The 12,061-nt window shown below is 45.1% G+C and overlaps 1 protein-coding gene across 4 annotated transcripts in view; it reads right to left on the minus strand.

Annotated features, from left to right (window-relative positions):
• GRHL2 (grainyhead like transcription factor 2) overlaps positions 1-12,061 on the minus strand; it is a 161,966-nt gene that overhangs the window by 76,193 nt on the left and 73,712 nt on the right. For all 4 annotated transcript variants that reach the window (XM_059165898.1, XM_059165895.1, XM_059165897.1 and 1 more), the window contains exon 7: positions 8,020-8,131. In XM_059165898.1, the coding sequence (XP_059021881.1) occupies positions 8,020-8,131 (112 nt within the window). The remainder of the gene's footprint in view (positions 1-8,019; positions 8,132-12,061) is intronic.

The following is a 12,061-nucleotide window of genomic DNA, read 5'->3' on the forward strand; positions in this document are numbered from 1 at the left end:
TCTGGAGGAAGCAGGATCAAGGTTGCCCTTCCAACTCACCTCTGACTCACAGCCCTGACCACAGCAGCCCTGTGATTACATTCTTAATGTTAGGGGCTCTCAAGAGGTTTTGTTTTATTCTGAGTCAAATTTACTTTTCTTATCTATTCAGAAGTGTGAAAATCATCCAGGATCAAAATTCGAAATTCCACATAACAGAGTTATCTTTAAAGAAGGAAAGACCCACATCTTCCTGACTACAGGAAGAGAGCAGATCTGTTTGATTCTGGAGAGAACCCTACACAGAAGAAAACTAAATGGTCAGTGGGACACCCCAGCCAGAAGAAAGGTGAGTTGTAGGGCACTCTCGTGTCCTAGGCCTCAACCTCACGTTGCGTCTCTCACGCAGACGACCTGGCACCTGACCTCCCCCCACCCTCGCAGAGTCAGCAGCTGCCTCTCACCCACTACCCGAATCTCCACCTTGCCACGTTTCTGCACATTGCTGGGTGGCCCAGCCCAGGTTTGGCGGTAAGACCTGCAAGAAAGCACCCTTGTAGGGCACATCCGAAGCCAGCCTCCTCTAGAAAACTCAAAAAAAGAGAGAAAGAGAAACAGCGTTACTTAATTTTAATCACAATTCCTATTTGAAAGACTCCCAGGCCTGGACAGAACAGCTAAGCAGAGTAATTCACAGCAAAATTCTGTGCTGGAGAATCTTCAAAAGGCTTATCTTTGACCCCCAAAGAAAACTATTGAGAACCAGACTTCAAAAAATATTTCCTTCTCGCTGGAATTCAAGTTTCCAAGAAAAGCTTAACCTTAACGTAAAACTGGTAATTTAAAAATTGGCTCTAAAGAAAGATTCGTATGAGGGCACAGATGAAAATCCGATAATCACATGCTAATAATTGGAGATGAACTATAATTGCCTGCTAATTACCATGGAAAACTACAGCATTAATAGTAACAACAGAACTGACACATCCCAATACAGGGAAAGATTACTGCGAGTCGAAACTGAAGACAGAGACGGAATGAAGAACAAATAGTTGGTTTCACAATTAGCTACAAATTTATATCAATAACAGCTCATGGATGTGACTATAAAGTAAGGAGGCTTATCGGATAGGCCTGTGGGATCAGCATCATCACATTACAATCCACACCACCCACTGGCAAGATGCAAAACCCACGGTTCTTGTTCTGGAACATCTGCACTGTAAGGTAGTAAAGTGAGTGGTAGTAAAGTAAGCCTTAATTCTGTTCGGAAGATAGAAACTGTATGTGACCGTGCTTCAATGGATCTATCATAGCTTCTGGCTCTCCTTCTGTAAAGTTAATTTTAGTTGTTGAACTTCCTAACTTTCCTTCCCTCCTTGAAAGGAAACAAATGAGAAAACAAAAGGAAAAAAAAAAAAAAAAGGAAAAATGGGCCTTCCCCCAGAGAGTGGTTTTGCAATTATCCACTGTTGGAGGAAGCTTGATATGTAGTCCAGTTCATTTTATCATTTGTGGTTCATTTGGAATATTTTGTTAAATGGCTCACACTGCACAGAACCAGATAACCTCAATGTGCAGACGAGTCGTGAGTCAGTCCCACCTACTCTGCGGACAGACAGTGCCTGCCCCTGGCTGAACACGGCCCCTGGCCAGCATGCCCTTCCTGGTCACGTCCCTCCTCTGGACACCCCTGCCTAGGAGTAGGACCCCCATTTAGTCAGCAGGGCTGACACTTCTCTTCTGTAATCCTTTACTTCTTTGTCTCCAAAGCCAGTCATCACGAAGGATCTAGCAGATCCAGAATTTGTCTCTTATTACTGGGATAACTTTGCATCCCCCCGACCATCCCCGCCTTTACAATGCGCTCCTCTGGGTGCACTCCGTCACTCCCCGGGCTCCTACTGGTCTTCCCACTGCCTGACTCTCCCTCCCTTCACCCTGTCCTCGCTGGCCTGGAATCACCCCTCTGCCATACAGATATCGTCCCTCCACAGTGCGGCCAAAACCCTCCCTGGCTATCCAAAGCTCTGAGTTCAAGTCCTGCACCTCATTAGAAAGAAATGTCATTTCATTACAATATCCTCTCTGCTTGTTATTTCCACACAGTCTCCTCCAACTGTACTTATCAGCAATCTGGAAAGACGGATGTACGGATGGACTATACCCACTTGGATGAATGACTACACATAGGTACAATTTTTATTATCGCACTCTTGGGTATTCTTGGCTTTCTAAAATCCACTCGGTCCAACAATAGAAAAACATGGAATAACTACAACTAGGTATACATGCTACAGCTCAATATAAAAAAGTACAGACACACACACATTTGACTATCTCCCCAACAATACTGTACAAGTAGGCTTTATGAAGCCCAAATAGTGTTAAAGCAGCCAAGGGAGAAAAAGCCTGAGCTTAATCACCCTCAATATCTGGGATGAGGCTGTGGTGTTGCTCCTCTGGGAAGACCCTAAGATAGCATTTCCCAAACATTCCCCCTGTGGGGCAGGTTTGCCACTGGGATACAGGCAGCATGAGTCAATGGACCTCTAACGCCTATAGGCTTCCAGGGCCTGGAAGGCCCCACATGCCCTGCTAGGCTTGATTAGCCTCATAGGAGACCCGGAGTGTCAGCCGGCACCACGTGGAAAACAGCTTTACCCAGGACTCCTTTCAGAACCTGAGACCAGCAAATCCTATCTATGCTTCACATCTCTGTCACCCTAAGATACACCACCCCCCTTTTTTAAAGATTTGTTTATTTATTTTAGAGAGGAAGAAAGACAGCACAAGCGGGAGGGGCAGAGGAAGAGGGAGTGAGAATTTTGAGCAGACTCCACACTCAGCATGGAGCCCACCATGGGGTTCGATCTCACGACCCAGAAATCACAACCTGAGCAGAAACCAAGAGTTGGACACTTAATCGACTGAGCCATCCAGGCACCCCTCCGATTCCCCTTTAAAAAGCAAGCCTTTCCACAGCTACTAAACCCTTCTTCCTTATCCCCTCCACTCAGGACTTCTTCCTTCACCTCACTGTCCATATTAGCTCAATCAAGGAACGTCTGACAGTTTCCACCCTATCCCATCCGTGCTAACAATTTCATCCGACTTGATAAAATGTATCGGCCAATCTCATTTTGTTCTTCTGCCCTGGTTCCTGTACGAGCATGTGCTGTTTCCTTGGCTTGCAGCACCCATCCCCACCTTGTTGACCTCACGTGCTCTTGTCGTCCTTTCGGAAGGGTTCCAGAAACATCTCCTCAGGGAAGCGCCCCTCCAAGACACCACTCACTGTGTAACATCTTGGCCACTCGTCTTGCCTCCAGTTTCGAGCAGTTTGAGGACAAGGGTCCTGTCCTAATTACCTCTGAATCACTAGTTCTAATAAAAGGTCTGGCCTGTTTGCTGAATGAATATGGAGTAACTATGACTTTCTGCAAGGTACCATGGGACCAGCACTAACTCAACGTCCTTAAAAAGGGACGTCCACAATCAGAGACGAGTAACAACAGAAACAACCTAAGTGGCTAAGTGGCTCCTTCCATACAGGAGGTCTGAGGTCTAATTGGCACAGGAATGCTCCTTGGGCTGTAGAATGTAAACTCATTTATGACCTGGAATAATTGTTGTTATTCAACAAGCTCACAAGAAAGAACTTGTGAGGCTTGGAGAACTCCACTCATGCTTTGAAAAGCAGCAGGAGCCACTAGGGCCAAGGTCTATTTGTTTTACTTTTATCAAGTAAGAACTAACTGCGAATGTTTCCTTCCCCCGTCCCCCAAACGAAACAGTTTATGGCCCAATGTACAAGAACCACATATCTGAACCAGTTCAGATATGTGAACTGGCTTTCAGAAATGTCAGAAGTGGCAGCAGCCAAGAGTCCCACCCCCCCAGACTGCAAAACGTTCTCAACATCTGGAGAGGAAGGCACTGCGGGGAGACACAGGACATCCACGCACGGTTAGGTCCCGCACGTCTACAGTCACTCTACAAGTCATCAGGGCCTAGTGGGGCCAGGAACTACCTAGGGGTTGTCACAGAAAGACGATGTACGGTGGCACGAGGACAGAGAATAATAAAAAACGAGGAGTGCAAACTCAGGCACCCTTGGGGTTCCATCCCAATGACACCACGTACCCGGTACACGACCTTGGGTAAAATTGTTTATTGTTCACCACCTCGGTTTTTGAACAACAAAAGGAGTTTTGAAGACAGACAACGTTTATATGTGATCTCTAGAAAGAGCCTGGTACACAGAACACAAGGAACACATGGGTATCATTAAGAGAGTTCACTCCTTCCAGAGGCCTGCCTTCCGTCAGTGTAGTAAGAGTTTTATCCACACATTGGTTCATTCATTCACTCATTCATTTAGGAAATATTGACAGCTCACTATGTCTCAGGCCCTGTGCTAAACCAGACAAGGGTCTGCCCTCGTGGGCTTTACCTTCTGATTGGAGGGTGGGCACACTGAGAAACAGAAACATCCATACGTAAGTACCATGTAGGGTAGTGATGCATGGTCTGCTGTGAAAATAAAGGTAAAGCGGCTGGAGAGTGATGAGGGTGTGCCGTTGAGGTAAGGTGACAGGGAAGGTCTCTTTGATAAGGTGGCAACAAGCACAAACCTGCAAAACGTGAGGAACCAACCAGGTAATGTGTGAGTATGTGTCCCAGAAGAGCTAGGCCTGGTGTGATGCAGAAGCAGCCTCGCTGGCAACGTCAATCAAGATACAGGGAACCTGGGAGCCAAGGCTCCGTGTGCTCTGAGAGCAGCCTCCTTACCTGCACCCCAGGCCCTCGGGCTCCCACTCTCCTTTGCATAGACCCACGGAAAGGACGCCATCAGGGACACTGAGGGGCCTCTCCCCATCTGGCAACCAGCAGGACTGGCTGGTCAGAGCTACTCAGAGGGTCAGAAGTATGTGGGAGATGAGGAGCAGCCTGAAAGAACAACCAACATTCTAATCCGAGTGAGATAAATGTATGTCAGGAAAGATGTAGAATGTTCGCCGGCCGTCATTATGGGGTTCAAGAGACCAAAGAGCAATCCTTAAGCATGAGTACTGAGGGGATGTGGAACAAGGAAAGATACAGAGAGAGGTGAAAGCTCCACTGGGCTTTGCTTGGAGCAGAGGTAAACAGACAGAGAGCTGGAGGAGGGCGGGTTATACCGGGAATCCTGAAAAATGAGAAGAATACACACACCTCTACACACAAAAGTGTGTTGTGTGTAACTTTAGAAGCTGGAGTTTCCCCTAAGTCCCACCCACAGACTCTGAAGACCACAGGTTATAAATCTCTCCTCTAGTGAAAGGAGCCCTATCTCAGTCTTTAACTCCAGCTTCAAGGTCACTCACTAGCTAGAGGGTCCAGTTGAACTTCGGGACCACAGTGACTGGTGGAGATTTGGAAACTGCAACCATGAGCCCTGACTGTAATCTCCAGCTTTGTGGAAGTTAAGAAAGGTAATACATTTTAAAACACTGGACTCTTCCTTTTTTTCTTTAGGCTACTAGAAAGTTCTCAACCCACACCGACAACTACGGGCACATGCACCCTTCAACCTCCCTCCACTGTCAGCAGGCATTGCTAACCCCTGGTGGAAGCAAGGCATAGCCCTTAGCAATGTTCTCAGCACCACACTCCAGAGCTACCCACTGATGGTGTGAGTCACACACAGATGTACACACCATCCCAGGTGTCTGCTCCCTCTTTATGCTGGAGTTGGTATTAACTGCCACTGGCAGAAGAGCACAAGGCTTACTTTTTTTGTAAGTCCAATAGAGGAATGAATTATATAAGATTTTTGTATATTTCTTCATCCTCTGTCAGGTTGAGGTTGTAGCCAGAAAATCAATTTGCCCTTTGAAGCTAAAGGACTGATTTAATACTCCTCGGGTTCGGGTTCAGAGCAGGTGGCCCAAGGAGCCACAAAGCTTCTTAGTAAAAGTCCTAAGTCTTAAAGATAAATCATGTGTGTGCATGTGTGTGCAAATGCATGTGTAAAGGGTTATAGAGGAAAGTCCGAAGGCAGGCAAGAGGCAAAATAGAAGAGAGATAAGATCCAAAGCCCTGGGTGAGCTGAGAAATCATTCTGGTCTAAGAAAAGTAAACCTTAGAACAATATCAAAGCTGAACCAACAGGTAAGCTAGTAAAATGCTTTTATTAGTTACCTTATTTGGACCTAGTCCATATGTCTATTTAATTGCTCCTCTCATTTTCTTGGGTAATAATTATAAGGCTAACTTTTCAAATAAAGTAAAATTGTTCCTCTGAGTTCTATGTAGATGGCTACAAACAGGTCAAGGCAAGTATCCCCACTCCCTTGTCCTAGTCAATCGATCTTGTAGTTTCTGTATATGAGCTGGGTGAAGACGACTGTCTTATCCTAGCTCTTGCACTAATTATCTGAGGATAAATCACCTGGAAAAGTGGGTCAGTGGGCCTCACGGGGTCTCAGTTTGCTGGTTTATTAGATAAACATGTTTGACTAGCTAATAGGAAGGGGGGGCACATGCTCATGGGCAGGCACTGAGGCAAGGAGGGGTGTGGCCATCTTGCAGGATAAACCAACAATTAGTTTCAATGTATTTTATTGTGAGTCTCTAACCCTCGCGTAATCACTAACCTCTCTGCCATTGGTCAAGGATGAGATGGAAGGGCTGAGAAAATCCATCACTGCAGTGTGTAAGAAGTCCAAGAAATGGCTCAGTAATGCCCTTTAATGGCTCAGTAGTACTTTCTGATACCCGAGACCGGAGGGAAACCTTTCCTTTTACCCTCCCTGGGACTGCAGCTGCTTTGCAAAACGAGGTAAGAAAGCCCACAGATGCGAAATTACTTATTTCGTATAAAAACAGCATATAAAGTGTTAAAATTACTTAGAAACACACATATTACTGTCAGCATTTTTAAGCAATCTCTAGAAACTTTTTAAGATTCCATCCCTGACTTCCCTTGTCTTACTCTCTATCCCAGAGGGTGAGTCCTGCAAACCACATTTGCTAGGATCATGTACCCAGTGGCTTCAGGGAACATTCGGCCCTTGGGAAGCACTGGTGGGAGAGCGGGAGACAGGGAGAACACAGGGGATTCCTTCTCCTCCTCCCTCTTGGCATTCTTTGAGAGGTGGGTCTGGCAGGGACTCCTATGTTGTTCTTTCTCCTCTTGCAAAGCTGCTCTGTCTGTGGTCCCAGCTCCTGCTGAGGCAGCCCCCACTATGGTTCGAGCTCTTGCTGGGGGCGCTCCCCCAACACCCTCAACCTCTTCTTTGACCCTCCAGGCCTGCAGCTAATAGCAGCACAGTCTTGCTGTTGCTCATCTCCAGACAGCATCACGGTGCCTTCAGCCCTCCCAATCTTTGCAACAAATTCCCGCCATGGGACCACTTGGCATGGACTCTGTCTTCATGGCCAAACCTGGAGTCCCACCCAGGGGACTCCTGGGTTCTAGAGAACAAACGTCGTGTTTAAGAATTCACCGAGAAAATGTACTTGCTGATCCGTTCCTCCTCTACTGCTGGAAAAGATCTCTCAAAGGTTTCATTTGCCAGACCACCTAGCACTATCAGCAGCAGGCATGTGTTGGCACTAAAGGGACACTATACGGAGAATTAAGAAAACCAGCACCCACTTTGCAGTCATGTGACCTTCACAAGTACCTTAGAGCCAAATGATCCTGAGGTTACTCATGTCACAGGGGGACAGGAGTGCATCTGGTCTAGGGCATGGAAACATGTTTTAGAAACAGACATAGTCCTTGCAAATCCAAATGTTTCACTATTACTGTACAAGTCACAGCCGGCTGCCATAGAACAGTGCTTTGCACTCAGCTCGGTCTGATTTTGCTATCTCCACCTGATTTGTACTAAATGTACTAACAAAAGAAAAGTGTCCAGACTAGTGCCTGGAATATCTTCCCAAGAGCTCTGTGGGTCCCAGCTATGAGCTGTGTGCTGGGCTCTCCTTGGCAGCATGACAACATGTCAGTTTACCTAAGACCACACAGGGAGGTCAAGGTCAACTTACCAATGTCAAGGACCCTCTGCTTCGCCGTATGCTGCCGGGAGTGCCAGTACTTCCAGTATTTCAGCTGTTCGTCTCGGTTTTTGTCTTCACTGAAGACCACCATTACCACGCTCTGCAGAAGGGAGAACCATGCATCTTACTTTCTGTTGGGTGCCTCTGTGGCTTCACAGCCTTTACTTGCAGCAGTTCTATCAGAGCTGTTTCTACAACGTTGCTTATCTTGCTTGACAAAAGCCCAGACAAGTTCAGCTGCACGGTCTTTGTTTAAAAACAGGTCTACTTTAAAAATGCATGGGGAATGAGAACAGTCCACAGAAAAAAGAATCCTGCATCATTTTTTTTAAGTAGGCTCCACACCCAGCATGGACCCTAACACAGGGCTTGAACCTGAGATCAAGAGCCAGAGACTTAACCGACTGAGCCACCCAGGCGCCCCTACATCATTTTTACCATGAGTCATAACAACCAAATTAACCAATTAACAGCACATTTACTGTTTTGTTAGGTGAGTGGGAATACCAAAAACATCTTTTTTTTGGTACTGAAAACAAACACATTTTTGAAATTTTGTATTCTTAAATGAAGGATTTGGCACCATGTGTAAAGAAGCAAGCATCTGTTTCTAGCCTAATTAAGTGCCTCAGGCTGAAATGCTGGAGTAATGAGAGAAGTACTACAAACTGAGTTCATACTGAGGAACACAGATCTCAGATACAGATATTGCACAGACCAAAAGAGACAAGATCAACTATTTTATTTATTTCCACACAGTTTGGATATACTCGCTTGAAAAACTAATTCTATCTTGTAGAAATAAGAAACCAAAGCCCATTCTGGTTCTAAATCATAAAAACCCTCATTAAACTACATACACATTAACTGACTGTCACTTATAAGATAAGAGAAGTTACGAACACAAATGAACTCCCCCAAATCCTTTTAACTGCAATATCAGGAATACTGGCTCTCTCCTTCTTATTCCAAAACCAAAATATTTCTTAGATATTTTCCTACTATTCCAGAGTATTTCATTGATTCCCATTCCTTACTAACTTCTCCTTCGTGGCATTTTGCACACTTAGAGTCATTTACTTAATTTTTTTTTTTTTAGGTTTTATTTATTTATTTGAGAGAGAGAGAGATCACAAGTAGGCAGAGAGCCAGGCAAAGAGAGAGAGGTGGGGGGAAGCAGGCTCCCCGCTGAGCAGAGAGCCCCATGCTGGGCTTAATCCCAGGACCTAGAGATCATGACCTGAGCCAAAGGCAGAGGCTCAACCCCCTGAGTCTCCCAGGCGCCCTCTCCATTTACTTAATTATTTACAATTACTCAGTCAACAGCCCCACTGCCTGACAAATAATAGATGTCATATACATGCTTGCAGTTGGACTGTCCATTCAAAATCTGGCTTCTTCCCAAAGTATGTGTGAGAGCATTTGTTACACAAGAAAGCAGATGTCTGTTAGGAAAACTAGTTTAGAAATATGTATCCATATTATTCGAACTCACAAGCAGCAGGAACCTCAAAGGTACATGGAGAAGTAACAAGAGGGGGAACTGCTTCTGGGCTGGTGGAACTATGAGCTCCAAGCTCTCCATTCTTCCCTCTCCTGCTTCCCCAAACTTTGCCACTTACAGTTGCCCCCTTACCCGTGGTTTCAGTGACCCACATTTGGTCAACCATAATCTAGAAGCAGCTGAGTGCCTTCTGATCTATCATACAAAGGTCAGTAGTAGCCTAACATTAGGGTGTCACAACACCTGTGTCATCATGTTACGTCAATACATAGGTATTTTATCATCTCACATCATCACCAGAAGAAGGGTGAGTACAGTACAATACAGTACAATAAGATACTTAGAAACCGAGAATCCCACAGTCACATAACTTTTATGACAGTGTATTGTAATTGTTCTATTTTTATTACTGTTGTTGCTAATCTCTTACTGTGCTATTGTATATGTTCAACTTTATTAATGAGAGGAAACAGCATATATACAGCTTGGTACCATCCACGGTTTCAGGCATCCTCTGGGGGGGGGGGGGCAGTCCTAGAATGTACCTCCTGCACATAAGGGCGGAGGATGAACTACTGTATATGTAAAAGTTCACTGCGTGGCCTCCTGGTGTTTATTTCCTTCTATTCCAAATAAAAATAACGGGTTTTGTTTTTTTTTTCTCTAGCAAATGATTATATCAGCCTAAGTAATGGCATATTCTTGGTCTGCAAATTTCTGTCTTCAGTGATAAAAAGAAAGGCAGTTTGAAAATGCTGTATTACTAAGCATACATGTTTCGACTCAGAATAAAACGCTGTTCTCCAAAATTAATGCGGGTTAAGTTCCAAGTGTATCCCTCTTTCCTCCAGATTGCTTGCTCTCCCAGAGCTGAGGAGTAAGAACAATCCCAAAAGCCAGAAGCATTATAGCCTGGGATTCATCTCTGGATATATATGCTATACTTCACACCCCTACACCCTCACATGTGGATGCCTGGTAAGAAAATTCTGGATAAACTTAGTTTTTTTTTTTTAAAAACAGTCTTGTAAATTACAAAGGAAGTGTATATCTCATCTACACCCTCTTAACATTACCATCATCAGCACGCTGAAAAGACAGTGAATGGTTTACATTCTAAGGCCACGACAGTACAGGGATTCTTCAAGAATTCTGATTCAGGTGCCTGGGTGGCTCAGTGGGTTAAAGCCTCTGCCTTTGGCTCGGGTTGTGATCTCAGGGTTCTGGGATCGAGCCCTACACATTGGGCTCTCTGCCCAGTGGGGAGCCTGCTTCCTCCTTCCTCCTCTTTCTGCCTCTCTGCATACTTGTGATCTCTCTGTTAAATAAATAAATAAAATCTTTAAAAAAAAAAAAAGAATTCTGCTTCACTGAAATCATGTAGATAATTTATTATGGAAATATTCGTCCCATCTATTTCATTTTGGCTACAATGAGCCCTCTCGTCTCTTTAAGGACTTCAATCTAACACTCATGGTGCCTCTGGCTTTTAGCCCTCCATGTCTCTCAACACAGTGTACCTTAGTGAGTAAGAGAATAAATCCAAGAATCTGACTGGCTGGGATATATCCTGGTTCCCTCACATTTTAGCTATGTAATCTTGACCAGTTACTAGCCTCTAAAAGGCCAAGTTTCCTCATCTATAGTATTATAAAAACAGTGCCTATTTCATAGGGTTGTGTTAGTTTCAAATGAATTGCTAGATACGTGGCATTGACATAGTGCCCGGCACATAGAAGATATACCCAATAAACATTAGTTGTTATTTTGTGGCTTTTGTTGTTTTTATTATGGCATCTCTCTGCGTTGTTACTGTTGTTGTTACCATTATGATTGTTATTGTTATTATATCCTTCCACCATTAAGATGATGATGAGAAGGAGGTGGGGGAGGAGGAGGAGGAGGAAGGCACCCCTCCACTACAGCCTTGACCACAGGGTAGGAACACATACTTTTCCCCGGCAGGCACACAACACACCAAGCACCTTTCCACCTGCAACAGGCTCAGCCTTGCAAGGGACATGAGCTCCACATCTTCTTCTCACTCTCAACAGCCCCGCCTCCTACAGCTCTGACCTGGGACTAGGACAGCCTGGAGGGAGGAAGAATTGCTGGGCTGAGGAATGAGTAGCAATCCTTGCTGGTCTTTCTCACTGAAACACAGCCAGAAACCCCAGCTGTCTCAGAGATCACCACTGAAGCTGTTTTACCTAAAGCCAGTAACAGACAAGCTGGCCAGCAGGTGCCCAAATGCTCTTCTTTCTCTTCTACTTCATTTGTTCCCTTCGCAGGGATGGGGGTAAACTCGCTATGCTCTAGGCACAGCACCGCATTCGTCTCAACGTGCTGAAGGGCTTAGGAGGCAGTAGCTACAGACAAAATACGGTAGGGTTGGCACTACGTATACAGCATGTAGAATAAATCATTTTACAATAGGGCAAGAAGGCCCTTCAACCTCTTTTCAGAGAGCTCTGCTAGGATTTTCCTTTTCAGTAGAGAAGGATTACCAGTTTCCTCCCTTCTTGG

The sequence above is a fragment of the Mustela lutreola genome, chromosome 3, assembly GCF_030435805.1.
Source record: "Mustela lutreola isolate mMusLut2 chromosome 3, mMusLut2.pri, whole genome shotgun sequence".
NCBI classification, from domain to species: domain Eukaryota; kingdom Metazoa; phylum Chordata; class Mammalia; order Carnivora; family Mustelidae; genus Mustela; species Mustela lutreola.